General features: G+C 43.5%; 1 protein-coding gene across 4 annotated transcripts in view; it reads left to right on the forward strand.

Annotated features, from left to right (window-relative positions):
• Positions 1-25,778, forward strand: part of FLNB (filamin B) — a gene marked incomplete at its 5' end in the record, with an annotated part of 71,563 nt that overhangs the window by 25,930 nt on the left and 19,855 nt on the right. For all 4 annotated transcript variants that reach the window (XM_083869531.1, XM_083869533.1, XM_083869532.1 and 1 more), the window contains 25 exons: positions 415-562; positions 3,726-3,844; positions 4,580-4,657; positions 5,429-5,591; positions 6,867-7,064; positions 8,756-8,893; positions 10,021-10,147; positions 10,687-10,823; positions 11,201-11,394; positions 11,713-11,826; positions 12,327-12,470; positions 12,809-12,932; positions 13,184-13,344; positions 13,868-13,958; positions 14,199-14,368; positions 16,403-16,520; positions 17,251-17,513; positions 18,133-18,730; positions 18,953-19,126; positions 19,506-19,668; positions 20,067-20,227; positions 20,900-21,067; positions 22,573-22,696; positions 22,968-23,124; positions 24,679-24,868. In XM_083869531.1, the coding sequence (XP_083725657.1) occupies positions 415-562; positions 3,726-3,844; positions 4,580-4,657; positions 5,429-5,591; positions 6,867-7,064; positions 8,756-8,893; positions 10,021-10,147; positions 10,687-10,823; positions 11,201-11,394; positions 11,713-11,826; positions 12,327-12,470; positions 12,809-12,932; positions 13,184-13,344; positions 13,868-13,958; positions 14,199-14,368; positions 16,403-16,520; positions 17,251-17,513; positions 18,133-18,730; positions 18,953-19,126; positions 19,506-19,668; positions 20,067-20,227; positions 20,900-21,067; positions 22,573-22,696; positions 22,968-23,124; positions 24,679-24,868 (4,222 nt within the window). The remainder of the gene's footprint in view (positions 1-414; positions 563-3,725; positions 3,845-4,579; positions 4,658-5,428; positions 5,592-6,866; positions 7,065-8,755; positions 8,894-10,020; positions 10,148-10,686; positions 10,824-11,200; positions 11,395-11,712; positions 11,827-12,326; positions 12,471-12,808; positions 12,933-13,183; positions 13,345-13,867; positions 13,959-14,198; positions 14,369-16,402; positions 16,521-17,250; positions 17,514-18,132; positions 18,731-18,952; positions 19,127-19,505; positions 19,669-20,066; positions 20,228-20,899; positions 21,068-22,572; positions 22,697-22,967; positions 23,125-24,678; positions 24,869-25,778) is intronic.

The raw sequence follows: 25,778 nt of genomic DNA on the forward strand, positions 1-25,778 counted from the left end.
GGAGAAGAGATTGGTCACAAGTTTTACTTTGCAAGCCTTGCAGTTCAGAGCTGTAGCATACAGGATTATGAATTACTAACTTTTTTGTCATCCATTATCCCCATGTCCCTTTTCAAGGGGAACATAACTACTGTTGTCTTGCCTTGATACCATTAAGCTTGTTGCAGTCTCTTGTGAACCCCTAGTAATCAAGGTACAAAAAGCCCCCAAACCACACTGGGACAATAATAAGCTTCTTGATTTTCTTGCCTGAGAGACTAAATGTTGTTCTGTGTATCAAAGGGAAAATAAATGTAAGAAATCCCATTAGCATGTGGGAGTTTTGAAATCCAAGTCTGTGTCATAGTTCTGTTTCTGTGTTGACATGTGGTAACCAAGCACTGGTACAATATGCTTAATTGCACTGTCTTTCAGGTTATTACCCCTGAAGAAATTATCCACCCTGATGTGGATGAGCACTCTGTGATGACTTACCTGTCCCAGTTCCCCAAAGCCAAGCTGAAACCAGGAGCTCCTTTAAAACCCAAACTGAATCCAAAGAAAGCAAGGGCTTATGGCAGAGGTAAGGACTTGGTGAGCTGAGGCTGCACGGAGCAGTAACCTCAGTAGGATTTTCTGCTTATGTTGAACTTCAGACCTACTGTAACTGACTTCAAAGTTTCACTTGTATGCTTTTGGTGTGGTGCCTGGTTTCAGAATTACATGGATATAATCCAAAAGACACTCCTAGTTCTAACATGTAAATTCCCCAGTCTGAACCTGTTCTGCAAGCTTCCAGCCTCCTGTCCACAGCTGGAAGATGTAGCATGATATGGGGCTAAAACAGCCTTGGTGTGGTATTCAGGCCAGCAGTATTGCTGCTGATGGGTGATGATCTAGCAGTGAATACTTCTTGTGATAAAGCATTCCTTAAAAGAGAAAGACCTCATCACCTCACTGTCTCTCTGAGCAGGCTCTCTGTAGAGACAGTTTTCCATTCCCCAGGCTTGATGTCTGTTAGAGTGGGCTAATTCTGTTACTTACTTGAATTGATTGGTAGTATTAAATACTTTGCACATGTACAAAATGGGTTGGTAACCCATGAGACATTAAATAGTGAAGAGCTTTTGTTGGAAAAGCTGTATTTACTGATTGGAAGGACTGAAGGCTGAATTTGCTGATTGTCCATAGATGCTTATGCAACTGTAGATCTATGTAGGCATTTGTATTTTTAACTGACCTTTTAAGTTGATAATTTCATATAACTTATGATGAGGTTCTGTTCTAGATTGGTGCACAGTCACAACTGAATAAACAACAGATTTTTACCTTTAATATACTTGGTATGTTGGGAAGACTTGTATGGGAAGACTTCTCTTCAGCATTACACTTGGCTCTTTCTTCCATCTTGTTTTTTTTTTTGTATTTTTTACATCTGTGGGCTGCTGTTGGTCCTTCAAGATTTTTAGGATGAGTGCATTTCAGAATTGGGTGTACAAGAGTGAGATGGAAAGAAACAAAACTTCTTTTTTCTGGTTTTCTTATTTGTTTGGGTTATTCTAAACTCAATTTTCAGTTAAACTAGTTATTTATAAATAACTATATTCGAAACTAATTTTCCATTAACTAGTGGAATGAAGGGACATGGACTTTATTTATGCACTTAGAGCAGTTGTTACAGTTAGAGTGGGTTTAGCACCTATCCGACTTGGGGTTTATGTCCTTTGTTGATGCCTTCCACAGCAGACCACAATACACAGACACATTTTTGAGGCCCCAGATGGTAATTGGGGCTGATCAGCCTGCCTCAGTCTGTCAAGTCTGGCTTTAGTCATATTTTTATTAATTCAAAAACTAGAATTACTTTGTTGCCTGCTTTCATGTGTGTTCTGTCCTGGAGCCATTGTAATGGAGCTTACTTTAGAGTGAGTGGCTCTTCTTGAACAATTGATGTTTTCCTGAAGTTAATTGCCAAAACAGAGTCACTAAATATACTGATTGGTAATTCTGACCAAAATGTCAGAACTGGAAAGTGCCTCCTGCAGCAAGGGGCTCAGTCCTTGACTGAGCATGGTCTTTTGGGCAGGTGAGAAACAGGTTTTTTTGCTTTCAGAAGAAGATCACTGTCAAGTGTGAAGTGGGTCAGTCTTAGCTCTTTTTATTACCGTTTTTCATGTAAGCTCTTCATAACCTCCCAACAAGAGTCTTGGCTGTAGCACACCCTAAGCACTGTGGGGGTTTGTACCAAGGACAGCCATGTGTAGAGATGGTGTGAAATGAGCCTGCAGAGGAGATGTAGAGTTGTGCAGGTCATCAGTGGTGCACTAGCAGTTCTCATTTAACCATCCAAAGCAGACTACTGATGAGATAGTAAAATCTAAAAGATGAGGTGTAGGCTAAGAAAGTGTAACTAATGGTGCTCTGGCTAAAACTGTCTTCAGAGGAGGATAATCAATCCTTCTCCTTGTGGTTGCAGAAGGTGGCATACTTAACTTGAATACCATATCGTAATGTTTGTGGGGTGGACTGGAGAGACACAGAGCAAATTCTTAGCAATTTCAGCTAGATGATAATCTGGGGTTTAATTTGAGAGAATTAGTATGTCAACTGTTAACACCTTATCAGAATGCTCAGATTTCCTAGGAAAAACATGGTCTTCCTTGCATTACTCTCAAGTTACTGTTTTCTGAAGATAAACAATTTCAGGAATTCTGTTGTTCGCAACCACTTCCCTTATAACCTATCAGTTGCACTTTCCACTAATTGTGCTATGGAGCAGTAGTGCCCATGATTTTATGAATCAGCCAAGGAGTAATTGCCTTGGATGGAAGGGTACATGTGTTTGGGCTAGTTGGGAATCAGCAACTTTGGGAAGTTCTTCCACCCACTCAGTCTGACACCACCATGACAGATGTCATGACCTTGGACTGTGTACAGGGAGGTGATGAAACCCTGCTGGTAAATGCATGCTGTAGCAGGCCCTGTGCTGGGGAATAAGGAAACTGATTAAAAGTTAAGTGGAAACCACACTGAATAGCAAGATTTTTATGGTTTTAAGAGGTTCCTGCATGCCATTTGTACAGTGTACACTCTGGCCAGGTAGTCTGAGCAGATTTCAAAGAATATAATAGTAAATCTGAACAGTATTTATACAGCTGGGTTTTGAAAATGCAGTAAGATGGGGCAGTACAGGTAAAAATTATCTTGCCTAAAGTAAGTCTTTTACTCTTGGCTCTAGAGTAATGCCTTCACCTAAAAGGCTTCCCAAAATTTCTCTCCTGCCTCTTTAGTCACCCATCCTGTGGTGCAACACTCATTTAGCTGTGTGAAGCAGAGCAGCTCCTAAAGAGCAGCTCATGCACATATCCCTCTTGCTGTCAGCATCAGCCCTGCACTCACCAGCAGCAGGAGTGACCCTCAGTACCTGTCAGGGTAACTTAACTTGCTTTCACCAGAATGCAGATAGCAGCTGGGTTCCTGACTTGGTCAGAGATTTTAACTCGTTAAGATGAGTTGGGTGCTGATGATTCAACCAATTTTTAAAAATGCCTTTGTGGTAAGAGAAGGCCTTATTGTGAACATCATGCTCTGAGCAGAGGGTAAAGACATGATGTGCCAGGAGTCTGCAGAAACTGATTCTGATGGCTTACAAGGGAGAATGGGTTGGATAGCCTCTGCGTAGCCTCCAAACTGTCTTCTGGGTTTTGTGGCAGCAGCTAAAGAGCTGTTCTGTATCTGTCTCACAGGGATCGAGCCTCATGGAAATATGGTGAAGCAGCCTGCCATCTTCACAGTGGATACCATCAGTGCTGGGCAGGGTGACCTCATGGTCTTTGTAGAAGATCCAGAAGGAAACAGAGAGGAGGTATGTACGTTAAGTGTCTTGTATGGAAAAGTCAAATTGGTCTGGATGCTGTAGTTTTTGTGATAACCTTCATCTTTCACAAGTGAGTTCTTAACAAATAAGTAATTTAAAAAGAAATGGCAAAATACCGTTTATCTAAAGTGTGAGAAGCCTCAAGCTTTTCTTCATAATTGCCTTGGAAAAAAGTCACTACTTGCAACTAAGCAACACAGCTCCAATGTCCAGTAGTTGCAGAGCTTTAGCTTGACTGGCCAAATACACTCTGACCTGCTTTTAGATAACATACATCACTAAATCACTGTCTGCATTTACTCATTCTGCAAGAATGGCTAAAACAACTATTTAGATGCTATGAATCATTTTGAGCTAAAATGCTGGTTTTAATGTTTATAGAAACTTCTCATCCAAGTGCACCACTTGATCATGTTACAGCATTCCAGAAAAATACAGCTGTACATTGGACTCACTGTCTCCTCATTTTTGGCCTGCTTCAATAGAGCAATTAACAGCAAAGGAAGGGGCTGGGGTGCGGAGAAGGTGGCTTGCTTCCTCTCTTGTAAAGACAAAACCAATGGGATGTTTTTCCATGTGAGAAGAGGGGGATAGCAAGGATCCCTGCTCTCACAGCAATAACTGGCTAACATTGCTGATTCTGGAAATGGATTGGAGTATCAGAAAAGAGTTCAGCTGGCATGCGTAGGCACAGCTTGACAATGGATGTGTTTTCTCTCCTAGGCAAAGATAACGCCGTCCAGTGACAAAAACAAAACCTATTCTGTACAGTATGTTCCAAGGGTTACTGGACCTCACAAGGTGGGTTTCGTGTCAGTAACAAGTATTCTCTTGCTAGACATGCTGCTCTGCTGGTTGTTAACATGAGCCCCTAGGGGCTTCCTGTTCACTGATGGGTAAGAGCCATCCCAGTCATCCTGAAGAAAAGTTAAGTTGATGTGGCCTTAGTTCTCCATATGGCTTTTGGGCTGCTCGCTTCTCAAGAGGGAAAGAAGTGTGTGTTGGGAGGAAGTGCATTTGTGTGTGGGTATCAAGTGCTACAGCTGGACCACTTTGTGCAACTCACAAAGCCAGTTTTGTTGTTGTCACAGAGACGCAGATGAAAACAGTAGATTGTTTCTATAAGGTATCTCTTTGCTGATGGTACTGTACACTGCAGGCATTTTGCAGGGAAGCATTCCCTCCCTTTGTCCCTGGATGGCCATAGATGCAGGTTTATGATGGGTGATCCTATTGTTTTGACACTTCCTAGGGTGGCTGGCCCCCAGAGACAGCTTGAAAAGATAAAATGCTGCCACTTTATTGCTGGATGGAGATCCGCTTTGTTTGGCACATCCTGATTCAAGCTTCCATGCTGGTGTGCCTAGCTCTATAATCAATAGAACTTTAAGAAGGTGGACACCAGTCAGCGTGGATGTGATGAGGGTTATGGGATGGATGGTCCCTCACCTCTGAGGGAAAGAGTCTTTGTGTTAGGAATGCAGGTGCTTGACCCTGTGCTTGGCTTTCACTGGTGGTGATCTGAGCTCTGCCTCTGCCCAGTGGGTCTAAGCTGATGCTCTCTGTCTCTAGGTTTCAGTCCTGTTTGCTGGGCAGCACATCTCAAAGAGCCCATTTGAAGTGAATGTTGACAAAGCCCAGGGAGATGCAAGCAAAGTGACAGCAAAGGGACCGGGCCTGGAGGCTGCAGGGAACATTGCCAATAAGCCTACCTACTTTGACCTCTACACAGCAGGTAAGCAGGATGAGTGATGATGGAAATCCTGCATTTCCTCAAATGTGAGAACCTAAGGCCTTGGAGAAATAAAAAAGCTGAAGAGTGGATGAGGATTTGTAGCCCCATCAAGCTCATAGGTGAAATAACAGCCAGGCTGCTCAGAAGGCTTCAGCTGTGTATGAAATATTTGCAGTGCGGAGCTGAGCTGAGGCCATAGGTTGCTAAGCCTGACCCAGAAATTTGCCATGAATTTGCTGGATGGCAGCAGTCAAGTTCCTGCCTGGTTTCTTTCTTTCTCAATTTAAACAAGAATGTGACATGTTGAACATAAATGCGAAGGATAAACTGCGAGCAAACTGTAAGCACATAGTGTGTTCTATATTTAGATCTACAGAAAGAACCTGCTGCAGTGCTACTTTGAGTTCATACTTCAATGATGAACCAATTTCAACTTCTATTGTAATTATTAGAGGGCTACTATCTTCATTAGGGCATCTCCATCACATTATTTGTTACTGGCTATTAGGCCAATGCTGTAGCCTAGAGGAATGAGTCAATAAGATGCTACAAATGTTAATTCATTTAGAACAATGTGAAACTACTTAGGGCAGTTAGTTGTAGCATTTAAGCACCAAAATATGCTGAGTAGTATATTTGAAATTGCCTTCTGCCCTGAGGGAACTTAGGAATAAAATTAAATGTTATAGTGAGGAAAGTATTACGTTCAGCCTGTAATTGGGAGAGGGAGTGGTCTGAATCATGTAAAGACATGTCTGGCTTCTGAAACTATATAAAAAATTGTTTCTGTTGTATGATGAGTTGAATAAGATGTGAGAGGAACAGGTGTCTGAACAAAAGTGAATACATATAGTCCAGCAGAAAATGCTTGTCTGATTATCATTCATTTGTCCAGTCTCTTAATCTAAACCACTTCAAAGCTTGAGAGATTGAACTGACTGGTAAAGCTGTGGGCTGATCTGTGATAAAGGTGCTACAGGATAGTATCCATAGGGTAACCAGGTTGTATTTATATTCAGTACTATGTTGTGAAACCCTGTGTCTGGAGCAGCAGAGCCCTGTCAGTTTGACTTCACGGAATGCCACCATGCTGTCTTGCCCACTCCCTGTTCAGTTGTTTGATTGCTGTCAGCAAAAGCTGAACGCAGAGCCTGTGCCTAGAATTGGCAGCAGAGGATAGCTGGCTGAGCCCAGACAACTGGTGGTAGTCTGAAATAGGGTGTCTATTGCTAGTGGGGAAGCCAAGGTGCTCAGCTGGGCTTGTTTCCTTTGCAGGTGCTGGTGTGGGGGATGTGATTGTGGAAGTGGAGGATCCTCAGGGAAGAAACCTTGCTGAAGTTGTAGTGGAAGACAAAGGCAACCAAGTCTACCGTTGCACCTATAAACCTGTTCAAGCTGGTCCTCACATTGTCAAAGTGACTTTTGCTGGGGAGACAATTCCCAAAACTCCTTGCACTGTTCTCGTTGGAGAGGGTATGTCTTTTAAAAATGTATATAAATGTAGATGGCCACTTTTCTCCTTGGATGTGATCACAGAATATGCTTGGATCATGCCTTTTATATTCTCTGTACCTTTCAACATCTTGGTCTTGTGTCAGTGGGTCACCTGAGTACTCTCAGGGTAAACCAGTGCTCTCTAACAGTAATACGGCTTTTGTTGCTAGTTTCTTTTCTGCCTAGACTTACAAATGTTAAGCTGCCCTTTGAATTTTTTTGAGTAATTTATGCAGCTATGCAATGTCTTGCTGTTTTCCACCCTTGTTCCTCAAATGACTGTATTTACTGTTTTCCTCCTTAATGGACGCCTAATTTGCTTTCTGTTCCATCCTTACGTGCTCCTATGCTTTTAGATCTCTGCTCATCTCTCCTGAGCTACCCTCCATTTGTGGAATTTTGGACTTCACTGCTAATGGCTTCATAGTTGGTAAGAGGTGTGCAGGATGCTCAGTCATGTTTGCTTTTTGTAAGCTTCTGGCCTGCAGCTTGTCGCAGCCAAAAAGATTTTTGGTTTTGTTGGGGTTTGGGAGGAAAGTTGCAAGTGAACTGAAGCTTTGTGTGATCCAGTCATTGAAACTGGCTTAACCACAAGCTGCCTGAGGCAGCTGTGTAAGTGCACTGCAAGTGGTTCCCACTCCACGTCAGCCACGCTCCTATGTGTTCCCACTGAGCTTTCAGAGCTGGCAGATGGCACACAATTCCCACTCACACCATCCAGTGTAGGACACAGGACAATGTTGGCTGCTGCAGGGGTGAAGGGAAAACCTGTAAGCTGTTGTATAATGAGTGAAAACTTAACAAGTTGCTTGGCAGATTTGTGCTCCTGCTGTAAGCACGGCGTGCTTGGGTCAAACGTGTGTTCGGTTTACAGTGCTGGGAAGCTGTGGTTGTTTGTAAGTCTCTTCAAACCTCTCAGGTCTCTGGTGTTGAAAACCTCATGACAGCTGGGATTGTGTAATTATTCCCAAGTGTGTGGAATTTCTGTAGGCACTCTGCAGGCCCAGAGAAGTGCTTGCAGTAAAGAGGCCAAGATAAGCCTAAGCCATGTGTAACCCTTCTGCCCCACCCTGCTTCAGTCTACAGAGGGCTTGGTGACCTTGCTTCTGTGTAAGTGTGAACTGTGACAAGCAAGGGGGGGTTGATGCGACATCTTCTAATGAAGCACAGGCAAAACTCAGCTTTGCTAATAGCAGTTATCCCAGTCATGTGCTTCTGAAAGACCAGAAGAATAATACTGTTCACTGGGACTTACCTGCAAAGGGACCCTTCACCGCACACTGCAGTGGACTTCAACGCGAAAGGCATGAGGAAGGTTGTGTCTATGGTAAATTTCTCTATGTGTAGCTGTGTAAAAGTCTTGTATTGATAACTGGCATCAAATTGGAAAGCAGCAGGACTTCTTTCAGTTTGCAGATGTTCTAAAAAAATGGTCTTGGAGTGGGTTAGTATTGCCTGGCTGCACTGACTGCTACTGCCTAAAAGCCAAGGGGCATAGACAGCAGCAGCTGGGCAGACTCCTGTCTGTCTGCCTTAATGCTATAACCCTGTGCTAAAAGCTAAGCTGTAGTTGCCCTGAGTCAACATTAAACTAAAGGTTGTCCCAGGCTGGCTAGGCTACCTGTATGTTGAGATCAGAGACAGTAGTAATGCCTGAAGTTGCCTTGCAGCCTGCAACCCCAACGCGTGTCGTGCCACTGGTCGAGGTCTGCAGCCCAAGGGCGTCCGTATCAGGGAGACGGCCGACTTCAAGGTTGATACAAGAGCAGCAGGGAGTGGAGATCTTGGAGTGACTATAAAGGGACCAAGTGAGTGCTGGGGTGAATCTGTGCTGTGCATGTGTTTTGGAGAAGGGGGAGGAGCAGAGCCTGGGAAAAGGAAGAGCGGGAAGGAGGTGGTGTCCTGATGGATGGGTTCTGTATAATAAGCCAGATTTCGGAAGGGTTTATTGGTTCTTTTGTCTATTTGGGGAGGTTGGGATCTGCAGGGCTGGTAAGATTATATCTGGTTTTAGTTCTTTCCATTTCAATGCATCAGTTAGCAGAACTGAGGAAATCTGTGCATCTGCCTGCTGTGGCCTCCAAACTTTATGGGTACATGTTGCATCTTCATTTAATCTGTGGAAGCAAGTCACATACCAGGATCTCAGGCAGTATGGAAATCCTGCTCTCATAAAGCTGGGAATGGGTGGCACTAGGTGCTTGGCCACACAAGCAGAGGAGGAAAGGAACCCATAGGCTGACAGAGACCATCTGTGAGGATCCATCCCCAGGTCCCTTGGTCCTGAGCTCTGGATGTGGCCCTCTGCCTGGCAGGCTGGGAGGATGGGAGCACAGGGCTCGTGCGGCTGCTAGCAGCAGTCCCTGTGTGGTACTCTGAGGCTGCCACCTCCCCCTGCCTGGGGCAGCGCTCAAAGGTGCATTGTATTGCCTTCACCTCCTCCACACACACAGAGCTCCGACTGTGTGGCTTCATGAGGCTGGGTGGGGGGGAAAAGCAACAGACGTATCAATGTAAATTTTAGCATACTAAGCTTTTCTTCCTAAATTCTTCATCTTGAAGAAAATGAAAAGTAGGCATTCCCTGCATACTTGTGGTTACAAAGTCTGACAAACGTTAAGCGTTTTTGTTTTAACATATGACACGCATCATACTGCAGACTAAGAAAATAAAACACAAGGGAACTTACTAAGTCTGGTAACTTAAAATACTTTCTGCTGTATTTCTTCTGGAAGTGTTTGCTGCCTTTGTCCTAGAGGGCAGCTAGAACTAACTTCCCTTATAACCTGACCTTTTTTTTTTTCTGGTGGAAGAAATTTATTCTTGCAAGCTAAAATAAATGCTAAAAAACATGAACTTTGAGTAATTGAAAGCAGGATGGAAACTTTAAGTTAACTTTAATGTTAAGTTTAACACTGAACTGATCTTTCAACAGAGGGCTTGGAGGAGTTGGTGAAACAGAAAGGCTTTATGGATGGTATATATGCATTTGAATATTACCCAGCCACACCAGGGAAGTACGTTGTCACAATTACATGGGGTGGGCAAAACATCCCAAAAAGGTGAGTCAAAAGTAGGTTTTTGGGCATTTTTGTGTCCTTCAGTGGGTTGCATAGTTGGTGGGCTTTTAAAGTGATGCTGACCTTTGAAGAAGTGCTGGGGTGACAAGTTAGTGGCAAATTGTTACAGCATTTTATTTTGAACAGCCTGTTTTTGGGCTGCAGCGGCTTGACAAAGCTCTGAAAGGTGATTTGCATCAGTCCTTCTGAGGCAAATCATGAATAAAAAAACCTGATAAAACATGGTGGATCGTGCAGCTTGGACTTCACTGTAAGATTTTGAAGGGGTCTATTATTTCAGTGTCCACAGCTATAGCAAGCAGAGCAAGTATTTGGCACTCAGGATTTGTGGTGGAAGATGTAAGCACTGATGGGTTGGATGACCTCTTTGCTAGAAAGACACTGCTGGGCACTGCGCCACCACGTGACAGCATCTCTTAATTTGGAAAACCCAATGTAAAGCCTCATTAAAATGTCTGGGGGAAAACATAGATGCTTATTTGTCCCCATTTCTAATACCATGCTTTATTTTTCTCTGGTAGCCCCTTTGAAGTTCAGGTGGGTCATGAAGCAGGTCCTCAGAAAGTGCGAGCCTGGGGGCCAGGACTGCATGAGGGAGTTGTGGGCAAGTCAGCCGACTTCGTGGTTGAGTCCATTGGCACAGAAGTTGGCTCTCTTGGTATGTTACTTGACTTAGTTTCCCTGAAATATTTGTATCTTGCAATGCTAGCGGCGAACTCATGAGAAATAATAGGTTTCCCCGCAGTAAAAAAACCATGTCTGTAAGACGTTGTGGTCTAAACACAAACATCTATCAGAGTATCAAAGGCAAGTCCTAGAGACAGGAGTGTGTGTGATGGAGAGTGTTAATCTGTGGTTTTGTGGGATGAGATCCAGAATGGAATGATGGGTGATGGATTATCTCCTGTATTGCTGAAGAAGGGTGACTGAGAGATCAGGCATGGTTATGGCTAACAAAAAGCTATTTGTGGATGTAGTGTTAAATTAGCAGCCACCACAAACTTAATATGAGAAACCCACCTGTTCCTTTATCAGGCTTTGCAATAGAAGGCCCTTCTCAGGCTAAAATTGAGTGTGATGACAAGAATGATGGCTCATGTGATGTGAAGTACTGGCCCAAAGAGCCTGGTGAATATGCTGTGCACATCATGTGTGATGATGAGGACATAAAAGACAGCCCTTACATGGCCTTCATTCGACCAGCTTCAGGAGACTTCGATGCAGATAAGGTGAGGCATAGGAGTTCACCCATGGCATAGCATGTCTTTGATGTAACTACAGTAGAGATGTTTCTAAAGGATTCTAGTAGCAGACTCTTAAGCTGCCTCTGCTTAAAGCTCTGAATTTGCCACAGTATTACCCAGCCAGATATTCCTCAGCTTTTTCTAGTAACACTGTTGTGGTTTTAATTAATGTGATGAAAACTTGCTGGAGAAGTATTGCATGCTTCATGGGGTTTGTGGAGGGAGCAGGCCTTCATGCATAAATCGTTTAGTTTTGTTTCTCTTTCTGAACTGCAAACTAACACTCTTGAGGTGCTCTTGTAGGTGAAGGCTTATGGCCCAGGCTTGGAGGGGACTGGCTGTATAGTGAACAATCCTGCTGAATTCACAGTTGAAACCAAGGATGCTGGCAAAGCACCTCTGAAGATGTATGCACAGGTAAAAACCCAAAGGGCAGCTGTGTGAAACTGCAGCAAAAGACTTTAATACTGTTTAGAAAAATGCCTTAAGTATTTCTATTCACTCATCACTTAATTCTGGGCATGTGTAATTCAGTCAAAGCTCTGCGCTTTGATCTGTGTAATATAGTCAGGCAACAACTGAAGACAAAGTGACTGCTCTGAAGTGTATGAAGTACATGGCTTTGCTTCCTTACTTGGAGTCTCTTCAGCAAAACAAGGTGTAATTTCCTTGAGTTGTCATTTGGAAGCACTAAAGCGTCCCTGAGCCTGTGAATTTTCTATGTGTTGTAGGATGGTGTATGAATAAGCAAGTGTTAGATGAGAAAGACTTACAGGAGTGTAAATTTTCTTCAGTACTTCTGAGCTGAAATTCTGGAAGTAAAAAAACTGACACATTTTGAACAGCCCAAGACTGTTCCAAACTATGCAAACATTTTTGAAGTACCTTAACCTTCTGCTTGTATTACTGTTTTTTAGGATGGAGAAGGAAACCCCATAGATATCCAGATAAAGAGCAAGCCTGATGGTGTGTTTGCCTGCTCCTATGTGCCAGTTAAGCCAATCAAACATACAATTTCTGTTGTCTGGGGAGGAGCCAATGTGCCCAATAGCCCATTTAGGGTAAGTACAGAGATGAATAATTCTTAGTTCTAGCCAAATATGACATTAGTGCTCACAACTACTTGTTAGTACAGCTAGGATGATAAAACCCTTCTGTGAACTTCAAGGACGTGTACCCTTCTGCTCCATTTTTTTAGAAATGTAGCTACTTGTATAAATATTTCTGTTTTTACGAGCTCACATGGTGGTTTATTATCAGCCCACCTGCAGCCTGGGAGATTTGCGGCCATTCATTTCTGTCTGTTATCCTGTAGCTCCTCTCCAAGCAATGCTCTGACTTGGCTGTGTTCTCAAGTGTGACAGAGATGTGTGATTCTGAACCATGTGAATTTGTGTAGGTCCTTATAGGTCAAGGAAGTCATCCTCAGAAAGTCAAAGTGTTTGGACCTGGTGTGGAGAGAACTGGCCTGAAAGCAAGTGAGCCAACCCACTTCACTGTGGACTGCACAGATGCAGGAGAAGGTAAAAGCAAGCTGGGCTGTTCTGTGGTATCAGGATCACAGATCATGCAAGAAGGGGATTATGTACTGTTCCACGCTGATTTTCCTTATTTAGTGGAAAAACCACAGGAGCAGAACATTGCAGAAAATTGTGATCTGATCTTTACATTAGTTAATGTGGTGACTTAGACAGCTAGAAATAGGAATGGTCTGTCGGTTTGGCTGGCACTGTCTGTGCTGTCCAGTAGCAAAACCTCCACTTGCTTTTCCTAGGTGATGTCAGTGTTGGAATTAAGTGTGATGCTCGTGTGGTCAGCAGTGAGGAAGAGGACATAGATTTTGACATCATCCACAATGCTAACGATACATTCACAGTGAAATACTCACCACCTGCCGCCGGGCGCTACACTATTAAAGTGCTTTTTGCAGGAGAGGTTCGTAATCTTCATTTTGCAGCCTGATGTTTTGATAATCTGTTTATCTGCTCTTTGATCACCATGCATTTGCCAGTTCACTACTGGCTCTTTCTGCATTAGCTCACATGCACTTGGTTTGGTCACTGTTTCTATAACAGTAAAAAATGGAAACTTCTTTTGCAATACTTGTGTGCATGCAAGTGAGGGGAGTTGGTTGGGGACACTGAATTTTGTGTAATGTGTTGGACTGGTGTAATGACTGTGGTCTCCATGGTGGGGCAAGGCTGCCTTCTGAAGGAAAAAAACCCCTAAGTTTCCTTTTCAAGGAAAATAGGGGAAAAAAGTTTTCTTTAAAAATAAAAATCAGAGACAAACTTCCAGCTGTTAACTTTGCCTTATATTTTGATTTATACTACTCAGTAAGGCAGTGTTTAAGTGAGGTGAAATTTTATTCAAGATGCTTTAATTAGAATAGAATTATCTTTAAATTATTATCTGTTTAAGTGACCTGGTTATTTTTGGAGTTGTGTTTCTGTTGCAGGAAATTCCTGCCAGCCCATTCAGAGTTAAAGTGGACCCCTCACACGATGCCAGCAAAGTGAAAGCTGAAGGACCTGGGCTGAACAAAACTGGTGAGAGCAGGGTTCATGTAGTGTGACCAGTACTGGATCATGAGGAACTGTTGCAGGATGGTCACAGCCTGGCTCAGCATTGCTGGGATATGCAGCAGCAGGGTGGGGTGTCAGGCAGTTGGAAACAATGCCTTTTCCTTTGGCATTTTGCTTGACTGGGCTTTATTGGTACTGAATGCTTCTTGAGAAGAGTTTCTATGTGTGAGCTGTGTGTAAATTAGAATTAACATTTTTCTTCAGGTGTAGAAAGTGGCAAACCAACTCACTTCACTGTGTTCACCAAGGGAGCTGGAAAAGCACCACTGGATGTGCAGTTCAGCAGCTCAGTGCCAGGAGAGGCAGTGATGGATCTGGATATCATTGACAACTATGACTATTCCCACACTGTTAGGTACACACCGATACAGCAGGTAGGTCCTCATGTGGTGGTACAAAAGTGAACAACTCATGTTGTTATAGTACAATGACCTCCCTCCCTAGCACCTGTGCACAGAGGAAAAAGCAGAAAAAACTTGCCAGGGTATCCCGTTCCCATGGATCCCTAACGCCTGCAGTACAATGGGAGTTGGAAAGCAGTAATGCAGTTTTTCTGGTGTCGTTATTGATAGCTTGCCACTGGTTTCTTTTCTGTGGCAGAGAGAGATACTGATGCAGTAGCATACAGCTCACATTGTCATTCCGTACCTTACCAGTTGAAGAAGAAAGGTGGCAAACTTTCCCAGACTCCACAGCAGAGCTGACTGCTGTCAGAGCTGCCACAGTCCTGCAGTGTTGGGGTTGTGGTGTGCTGCCTGTCAGCAAGCTGCTGGTCTCAAAGGAGCTGGAGTGCAAACCAGAGCAGGGACAAAAGAAGAGTTTGGGTGATGCTGCGCTAGTTCCCAGTAGGCAAATGATGAAGTTGTTGCCTTTCTAGCAAAAAAAGAGCTCCATTAAAGAGCTAAAAGTGGAAGCTCCTAGTAACTAGAAGTATTTGTACGTTTGAAGGGCCACTAAACACCAGAATGCACAAATCTCATATTTCTGAGTACTTAGGTGCTCTGGTGCTGAGATGAAATTGTTTTGCTCCTCTTGTTCTGAACAACCAAATGCACTACTAGGTCATCTGCCCCAGCTTCCCTGAATCGAGCTATGTAAAAGTGAACTGATAAGGAAGACCACAGTATTATTTAGTTGATAATACTGGTTCGGAATTCTTGGAAGCACCATAAAGCTGGCATTTGTTTTTCCATAAAGCAGTTGCATGATTTCAGGAAGTGGCTGGCATGCCTGTTTGGAGAGGCTTTGGCTTGTGTAATCAGGGTTGGTATGCAGATGGGAGCACTCCTCTGTACTCTGTGCATTCATGAGCAGTAGCTGATTGCTGTATTTCACCTGAAAATCACTGTTGAAACAAACCAGGATGCCCAAACCAGGTTTTCCACTTGGGTCTTTCATCTGGAGAAGTACCATGGGTCATGGAAGAGCTGTTGGCTTACAGGAGATGCTCACAGATAGCAGTGACAGGAGAGTAATGGTTAAAAAGAGATGAAAATAGACTGCTCAGTAATTAGAGTAGCCTTGTTGTCCCTCCATGCTGTGAGCACATAGGTCTTTCCTGGACCCTGTCCTTCTCAGGTTCCTAAGGAGTAGCTTATGAATGAGACTGTGGACTCTAGAGCAGGGAAAGGATGGAGTAGGTAGCTAAATTCCTGAGGGGCAGCATCAGTTGCAGAGCAGCCTTGGTTTAATGCTGTTTATTTGGCCTTATCTATCTCATGGTGTTGCTACAGCTACCCATGTGTGTGTTTTCTAAAAGCAACTAAAAATAATCATGGAAGCTATTCACTAGCTTGCATGAAACATCCATGAGTGTTTCACTTTTGAGCAGAATTGCCCAAGAATGAAAAGTAAGCAAACAGTGAACATAGCTAAAATATGGACTGTGGTAGGAGAGAATAAAAGGAACACACATCATGGGCTGGAGCTTGCCATGGCTTTGCAGCATTCCAGCCAAAATACACAAGAGCATTAATCTTTCTGACTTGTAGAGCTTAAACCCCTGGTATTTCAGATGCTCTAATAATACGGCCTCTTTGCAGTATTAGCTTTGGCATCTCCATACGGTGGAAGGGGATACCTGGTCTGGAGCAGTGGGACATTCATTTAGCTGTCAGATCTGAGCACTGGGAGGGTGGAAGCCAGCCTGAGCTGGAGGCTTTTCCAGGCAGCTTGAATATAGTCTAATTAAATGTTGGAAAGAACTGTCTTTTCTGCTCTTCCTGTATTAAATAAAAACCATTTAGTACTTTGAAGGGCTGCAGTGGTGTGAACTTTAGTGTCCATAAACCAGTAAGATTGGCTGTGGCCAGATAGAATAGATGAGTTGATGTGGTTATTTACTGCTTGGGTGTTGGTGTGTCTGTGCAAAGTGAGGAACTGGGCTAACATGTAAATTCTTCAACTAGGGTCCTATGAAGGTTTTCCTAACTTACGGTGGTGATCCTATCCCTAAAAGCCCTTTCACGGTGGGTGTTGCTGCTCCTCTAGACCTAAGCAAAGTTAAAGTCAATGGACTCGAAAACAGTAAGTACCTGTGGGCTGGAAGCCTCTGAAGTCTGGGTGGTAGCCAACATGTCCTGCTGGAGCAGGAGCAGGCAAAACAATCTCCTTTTTAACTTGCCACAGCTGGGAATCAACCAGCCCCAACTTTATAAATTGACCACACTTATTTAGGTGGTCTTCTTGAGGACTGAATTTCAATTTAGATTGCTGGTTTTTTTTTTTTTTTCTTTCTTACTAAGATTACATAGTAATGTGGAGAAAACATGTGTATGGGGTTTGGTCCTTTGTGGCGAACTGAGTTGCTTGCTTCACCAGGCTGAGCACTCACTGATGAAATCTGTTTACCTGAGGGTTAGATGGCTGTTCAAATGTATCAAACCGTTACAATGCACAGTGTCATTCATATGGTCTTTTTGTTTTCCGAAAGTGGAAGAACTTAAGGCTGTGAAATATTGTTGCTTTCCTGAAATGAGCCTCTGATACTGTAAGACCACACCTTACAGGCTTATTTTCCCCTGTAGCTTTGTATTGTCAATTAACCAAGGTGGGTTTTTTTTGTTGTTTTGGGTTTTTTTGGTTTTGTTTGTTTGTTTGTTTGTTTGTTTGGCTTGGGAGGGTTTTTTTGCCTGCAGAGGAATGCAGACTGGGCAGGGCTCTGCCAGTACCTGCTCCCTCAGTGATATGAGCATGGAAGATTCATTGGACTGCTGTTTGATGTTAAGTAATGTAATACGGGTTTTGTCTTTTTCAGGAGTGGAAGTAGGGAAGGATCAGGAATTTGTAATTGATACCAAAGGAGCTGGTGGGCAAGGTAAACTGGAGGTTAATATTTCCAGTCCTATGAGGAAAGCTGTGCCATGTCTGGTGGAGCCAGTTCTGGGTAAGGAGTGCAGCACTGCAAAATACATCCCACGGGAAGAAGGACTGTATGTGGTGGATGTGAGTTATGATGGCAACCCTATCCCAGGGAGCCCCTACACTGTGGAGGCCACACTACCTCCAGACCCCTCCAAGGTAAGTGAACAGTATGGGGCTGCAACAGCAACTGATACCTGGAAACTAAATTGTGAGCTATTGCATGAGACTTGGCTTGGTCTTGGCCAAAACATACCCAGGAACGTCCTTACTCAGAATGCTCAGTGATTCCTTTTGCAGCCTCCATGACTTGAAGAATTCATTCCTGTAACACTGTATTTGCAGAAAAAGTTGAACTAATCAAAAATGTGGCAAGCATCCTGCATAGTGTAAGCAAATTTAAGTATTGCTCCTAATTTAATAGAAGTCCGTCTGATAAGCATCTCTGATATATTTAAAGATGCTTTTTTTCTAAGGAAATATATTTCAAGAAAAATGTGTACAGACATCAAATATTTTAACATTTCCACCTTTTATTTCCCATGACTATATAAAATACCAGCTATGGTGAGATTATAAATATCCTTGCCTAGAAACCTCTTTGGATGAGAAGTACCAGCTTTACAGTAAAAATGGACTGAGTGGCAAAGTGGCTGTGCCTTTTGTGTATTTTTAAGAGCCTGCTAATCAAGTCCCACATACAAGCAAGTCTTACTAGGAAGTCTTCTGGCAATAACATGGAAAAGGCTGTTTAGCTCAACTGCATATTCTCTTTTAGGTAAAAGCTCATGGTCCAGGTCTTCGAGGGGGCCTTGTTGGAAAACCAGCCCAATTTACAATAGATACCAAAGGAGCAGGAACTGGAGGTTTGGGTTTGACAGTAGAAGGCCCGTGTGAAGCTAAAATTGAATGTTCAGACAATGGCGATGGAACCTGCTCTGTCTCCTACCTGCCTACAAAGCCTGGAGAGTATTTTGTAAACATCCTCTTTGAAGAAGTTCACATTCCTGGTTCGCCCTTTAAGGCAGATATAGAAATGCCATTTGACGTCTCTAAAGTCATTGCCACAGGCCCAGGTCTGGAGCATGGTAAAGTAGGCGAGGCAGGGCTGCTGAATGTCGACTGCACAGAAGCGGGTCCTGGGGACCTGTGGGTGGACATGGTGTCAGATGCTGGTTCCAAAGCCGAGGTCCAGATCGATGATAACAAAGACGGCACCTATGTCATTACCTATGTACCACTCTTGGCTGGCATGTACACAATCAAGATGAGATACGGAGGAGAGCAAGTGCCTAAATTCCCAGTCCGGGTCAAAGTGGAACCAGCTGTGGACACAAGCAGAGTTAAAGTGTTTGGGCCAGGAGTTGAAGGAAAAGGTGAGACTAACTGTTGTTATCAGAATTTGTAGGACTTGGAAGTCCTTTTTGAGCATTCTGAGCATTGAAAATTGTAAAAGCCTTGTATGTTTCCATGGTGATCCTTGAACAGACAGGAATCTCATGTTCCCAAACAAGTTGTTTATCATGCTGCTTCACCAAATGTTTTGTTGTTGGAATATATGCACTTCTTGAAGTGACTCTTCAAAACATTTCCTGTAGATGTTTTCCGAGAAGCTACGACTGAGTTCACTGTGGATGCTCGACCTCTAACAAAGGCTGGTGGTGACCACATCAGGACACAAATCACAAGCCCATCTGGCTCCCCCACAGACTGTCTCATCCAAGACAACGCTGATGGAACATATTCAGTAGAGTACACACCATTTGAAAAGGGTAACCTCGGGGCTTGTTTTGTTTTACTTAAAAGGGGAAAACCAAGAGCAAGCAGTTCTGCCACTTTCATTTGGCAAATCCCTGAGGTCTGCCAGTAACTTGTTGGCATCTTTGCAAGAATTCTGCCAGTAGAGGAGCTAAGTCTGCAGGAATTTTTTTGCTTTATTTTAACCTGAAGAACTGACTTGTATGGTAATTTGTCTTTAGAAGAACAGTGTGTAGATGGAATCTCAGTTACAAAACACTAGTGAAGTCTTGTGAAATCCAAGAGGAAAATCTTACCCATATACTGACATTTAAGTTAGTAGTATCTTGTAGAATTACTTTGAGTGATGAGCATATTTAGGGAATTCAGGAGACGTTTCCCTTTTCTTAACAGGTCCACACACAGTCAGTGTGATGTATGATGGTGTGCCTGTGCCAAATAGTCCCTTCAGAGTGAACGTTGCAGAGGGCTGCCATCCATCACGTGTGAAGGCACAAGGACCTGGACTTACAGAAGCTTTCACAAATCAGCCAAATGCCTTTTCAGTTGTCACCAGGTGATGGGGCCTATTTGATTTTGAAGGGATATCTGAAGTGGGGAGGAGTGTAGTGATGTATGCAATGCAGGATGCTAAACTCAGTACAAATATTTATAAAAAGGCCAAGCTGTGTCCAGCTGATGACTGTGTGTCTATTTGTCTACTTTGCTCTGCAAACATTCGACATTAGGGATTGATAGTTCCTGAGGAGAAAATTCTAGGAAAATTTGAGTGAGGTAGTTCTGAACAGCTTTGCATGCCAGCACATGCTGAAGGCTGAACATTGGAAGTCAGGATACTGCATTTCCAAAAAGGATGAAACTGCAGCCAGATGAAACTGTAACTGTAGCCATGTGAGGGCTACAAAGCTGCTTTAGGAGCCGGTGATTCTAACAATGTGTGTTTCTGTCTTGCAGAGGGGCAGGAATTGGTGGCCTTGGAATAACTGTTGAAGGACCTTCAGAATCTAAAATTAGCTGTAAAGATAACAAAGATGGGAGTTGCACTGCCGAGTATGTTCCTTATGTTCCAGGAGAGTACGATGTTAACATCACGTATGGGGGAGAGCATATTCCTGGTAAGAGCTCTTGCTTAGGGGCTTTCAGAAGAGAAGTCAAACTATGGACTCGGAGTTCTCAGTTGGCTGCATCTCCTTGTGCTGTGGGATGTTGATGTGATTTTGGCTTTCTGCTTTTCTTTAGCACACAGGCTGAAAAGACAGTGGCATTTGCTCAAATGGGTACAGATGAGTGGGGCAGGAAAAGGGGCACTAACCCTTTACAAATAACTGGCACTATGCACAGGTGGTGTGTGATACTTTTGTTCATGAAAATTGGTATGTGGATGCTTTAAAGATCCTGTTCTGCAGTAAGAGGGGATGTTTCCTGTTCCCTTTCTCTTTGTTGACATACTGAACTTAGTAAGATATAAGGAAATGTGTTGCCTCCATAACACTTCATTCACACTTCTGGTTTCTTTCATGTTTAGTTTTTCTCCCTGAGGTGTGAGAGGCAGACGGGTCACAACAGAATTGTTGTCAACAATTCTGTGAAAATGTAGAAGCACCATCATTACACTTCTGGCTTTTGCAGAAGCAGAAGGATAATGTGGAATCTGTGGGGTTGCTATTCCTGCCTGCACCAGAAGGATAGTAATAAAAAAGCCTAAGAAAAAGTAGAGAAAAAAGACCTTTTGTTCTCTGTAACTGTTAACCTTGTGGTTGTTTAACACTTACTATGTCAACTTCCAGGAAGTCCTTTCAAGGTTCCTGTGAAGGATGTTGTGGATCCCAGCAAGGTGAAGATAGCAGGACCAGGTCTGGGTACAGCTGTTCGAGCCAAAATCCCCCAGTCCTTCACTGTAGATGCCAGCAAGGCAGGAATAGCACCTCTTGAAGTGGTGGTGACAGGTCCCAGAGGTAAGAACCAAAGTATTCTATCTTGCTGTGCCCATATCTACATTTGGGCAGGTAACATGGTGCTGGCCCTGTTGGCAGAGGTGATTATGCCACTTGAATGAGTTTTCCTTCTGGTCGTGTTCATCTGTCAAGTACCCCTTGGCAGCACTTGTCATGTCATACTGTGAAAGGAGAGCTATGTCCTAGGTAGTGCTGCTGTGGCCAGTGTCTTTGGCTTTAGCCTGATCACCTAACCTTCAGGGCTGGGAGAAAGTGATGTGAGTAACTATCACTGGTGAACAATTGTGTATTAAGTTTTAGACATCAAAAAGTAAATCCAAAGTCTAGCATGTGAACAGTGACTTGGGAAACCTGTGTCAGTGGATTGCAGAAGTCTCTGAATCATGGTGAAACTGCACAGTGGTTCCCAGAGAGCAACAAGGTCCTTGAGTGATAGCATTAATGGTGTTTGCATTAACCTAGAAAGCTGTGTCTCAGTGGCACAGTATCTTGACAGTGATTACCTGTTGGCTACAAGTCTCACCTTGCTGAGAGGTGAGAGCTGCCTCCCCAAGTGTCAGGTCTTGGCTGTGCATGTGCCCTGCAGGTAACACTTCTTTAATTCTAGCAGATGAGATGGATTCCCAGGGATGGCGCTCCCCATTGAAAGCAATTTCAGATTTCTTTAAAGGTGGTCCAAAGGGTGACACTGAGACAGGTTTGAACTCTCACTAACTACTGGCAGTTTTGGTTCTTGGAAATCTGGTTGGCAACAGCAAGAATCATTTGCAGGAGGGAGTGGGAACCAACGATGTTGCTTCTAGGCTGTGCATGGCAACTATATACATTTTCTTTGTGCTTGCTCTACTACTAATCCTTTCTGTCTTTTAAAGCCAACTTGTAATTGTAGACTGCTTTGTGTGTTGATCTGAACTGATATGTCACATAATCTATTGTAGATTTAGCTTAATGCAAATTGAAATAATGAATCCTGCTTTCTTAGGTCTTTGGCAGCTTGCACGGTGTTCTTGCCTAGGCAGCAAGCCTGCCTTTCTAAACACCTGATTGTGAAAGACTCAGATGATGAATGCTACACACCAACTGGCTTTAGGGCTCAGTTCTGTGCAGTGAATCCCAGTAATAAGTAATCTTGTAAATGACAGGTCAGACAATTATAAGCATTACTATTTTCTGTCTTGAAATATCTTCAATGCACTTTTAGCAATTGCTCTTGACCTAGACTAGGTACTGAAAGGCAGATCTTTCTCTAGTATTTTCATGCTAGCTTTTGTTTACAGCAAGAAGATGGGAACCCAGAGAGCAATGGATAAAAAGTCTATCTCGAGTCAATGACTTTGAATACAAAATAAGGGAAACTGATCATTGCTCCGTGCCTGTTGCTTTCATTTAAAAAAAAAATTGAAATTTGTTGCCAGCTGTAAATGAGCAGTGCATCTTGTAGCTTTGTGCAGCAAATGACTGTAGTTTAATAGGAAAGCTGAGCAAATAATATGTTGCCTTTTTAGGAGTTGTAGGACCTGTTGATGTGGTAGATAATGGAGATGGCACCCACACGGTGGTATACACCCCTATGCAGGAGGGACCCTACATGATCACTGTCAAATATGCTGATGAAGAGATTCCTCGAAGGTAAGGTGATACGAGAAACTTTGGAAAACTGAAGATTTAACAATTCAATGTGTTCTCCCAGCACATGAGCACCATTTAAGGACTGGCTGTGGTCCTTTCTACTTACCCAGTGCAGCTTCTTGCACAACTTCAGGGTTTAGTGGTGTTTTGAGCCCACTGCACCTGCAGCAGACAGTGTAAGAGGGCTGTATCAACATATACCTCAGTGTGTATTGCAGCAACTATCAGCCATTGACTTGGGAGGAGGGGAAATAATGGGTTGTTCTTTAAGTCCCTTCAAGGTGAAGGTGCTTCCTACGTACGATGCCAGTAAAGTGACAGCGAGTGGACCAGGGCTCAGTTCCTATGGCATTCTAGCCAGCCTGCCTGTGGAGTTTGCTGTGGATGCTAAGGATGCTGGGCAGGGACTTCTGGCTGTACAAATCATGGTAAGTAACAGAACCAAGCAGGACAAGAAACATGTTTTCTAGGTGGGCTCGAGCCTCTCCTTTCAGAAGTGGCCACAGCTTTATCCTAACATACCCAGTGTCATGGAGACTGGGCTGCTGACTGGATCCTAAGGTCTGGTACAGGGAAGTCTTGCACTCTGCATTTGTGAAGCTCATGAGAGTGTTTTTGTGAAAGTTCTGTCTTAAAGTCGTCAGATATGCTTTACTTGGCTCTTGCCTAACCTTATACTCCGCAAATGCGCAAAATGAGATAAGTAATTTCTTGTAAGATTATGAAAATATTGGCATTTGAAATGGAGGCAGTCTTCTAGCAGTGTTCAGCAAGGCCATGAGATAACAACCACTCTGAGCATCACGTTATGATAAATTACCACGTTTTCTTCAAGATTGCCAGAAGTCATAAGCTGCTTAAGGCGATACTGCAGGAATGTTTTGATTTATCTTTGTTACTACTCTTTCCAAAGTTTCTGGACTCTGTGGCCTCAGCAAAAAGGTGTCTGGATAGTGGACCACAAAGCGCATAGCTGAGCTCTGGCATGCTTAGGTCATGGTATGCCTGGTTGTACTTGCCCTTCTGCATTCTTGCTCCTGTTGTGTCTCAGTGCCTGCTCAGGTACACCAAAGCAGTTGCCATTAATTCTGGCATGCAGGTGTGCTCTTAAAGAATCCAAAATGCTTATCAGAGCTCCCAGCCTGGCTGGGGCTTTGAAGATCAAGTTCCACAAGTCCTATATACTAGAAGTGCATAGGTGATCCTTCTGGCAGCATTTGTTTGCTTTTTCTGAGCTGCTGAATGTCAAATGTTTCACAAGCCCTCCTGAAAGAAGTAAGCTCTTTCGTGCTGTACCTAAAATCTCAAGTCCTTTGCAGCTTATATTGTACCCCAGGCAGTGTTGAGTCATAAAATAGAAAATAGAGTCAACATGTGATTCCCTGTAAGCAGGCTTGGAAGACTTTCTAAAATGCTTCATGCTTTGCAGCTGACAAGAAATGGTAGTTGAAGGGGCTGGATAGACCTGCTTTTGCAGTGTGCCAGAAGCTGGATGCCTCATGCAGGAGGGATGACAGCAGACTCCAGTAATGCTTCCCCCTGCCCTCAGACCTTTCAGGGAGCAGCTGGCCAAGGCTACCCACTGCACACGCAGGACAGAGCTGCACAGCGTGACTGCCCATTTGTGCTTCAGGGACCTGGGAAGTGTTCTTCATTTCCAACAGCAGTATGACATGAAGCCTGAACTTCTTACAATTGATATAAAGTTCACTAAAATGGCTTGCTGCTCGTATAAGCATTCTCATATCAACCAAAGAGTAGTTAATGATAGTGCTGATTATTTTATAGTGGTCTGATACCTTTCTCCTCCTAATACTCTATTTTTGTTACTAGTCTTTCAGCAAAATACCTTTAAACTTCAAAAAGCTGCAATTCTGTATCTGCTTGAGAACTCCTAAGTATGGTTGTGAACAGATTTGATGCCCAGCTGAGGAAATTCAAAACCTTCATAGTGCTTAAATCTTCTGGTTTGCATTCCTCAGGACCAAGAGGGCAAACCCAAGAGAGTGGACATTCATGACAACAAGGATGGCACTTACACAGTCACCTATGTCCCTGACAAAACAGGCCGCTATACAATTGGCGTTAAGTATGGAGGGGATGATATCCCGGCCTCTCCCTATCGGATCCGGGCGTCTCCAGCTGGGGATGCCAGCAAGTGCTTGGCCACAGGTGAGTGTTTGACTCCTCTCTTTGCTGTTGTTTGTTCTGGATGTAAAGCTGCCTTCTGAGCATCGTACAGTGAATGTGATGGATGTAGAAGACATGCTTGAGACTTGTGTCATCTGGCTGCTCTTATAGAAGAGGTGTTCCTAAAGATAAAGAAGTGTCCACCCTGTGGGTGAACAGGGATCTCTTGCAAAGTCTGTCAGACTGCCTGGGCTGTTATAAACAGCCAGATGCAACTGTCTGATGCTTATTTTGGCATCAATAAATCTAGCTGAGAACTTCAGTGAGGTTGATTTCAAAATAACACATATGTGTGTGTCCACTGCATTATGCTCCTTGCACAGTGAGTGTTGTGAGAAGCTTTTCATTGCAAGGTACAACAGAATTAATTCTGAGGATGTAAATAGCTGGTCATGTGCTTCTATATTAGCAAAGCCTATTCAGGCTGGATGTTATTAGTGGAGGTTTCTGCTGCTTTTCTGTCTGGTCAAGATTGGCTGGGTCTGAACAGGCTTTCGGGAAGGAGAGAACCTAAAGATAAGATACTACTATGACTTAAAACATCATTGCCTTGCTGTAGGGAACTCCAGATTTTTTTGCTGTGGGAGCACACAGATTTTTAAGCACCAGTATTCATCACATGGCTTTGGGCTGGTCACCGTGGTGTGTTCCCACCTCCCTGGAGGCTGTGGCAGGCAGCCAGAAGTGACAGGAACTAGTTACAAGAATACAGGTGAACATTAAGTCCCTTGATTGTAGAATAAATAAATAAAGTTGGCAAGGCCAAATTGAACAGGGAAACCTAATTTATTGTTGTAGACCTGTGAGGGTGTGTGGGCATTGTGTTGGACCTGGGCATTGTGCAGTTAGAGTCCACCTGAGGCCTGTCCAGGATCTGGCTGCTTTCAAGTTA

Source organism: Zosterops lateralis, assembly GCF_965231275.1.
Source record: "Zosterops lateralis genome assembly, chromosome: 11".
In the NCBI taxonomy this organism is placed as follows: Eukaryota; Metazoa; Chordata; class Aves; order Passeriformes; family Zosteropidae; genus Zosterops; species Zosterops lateralis.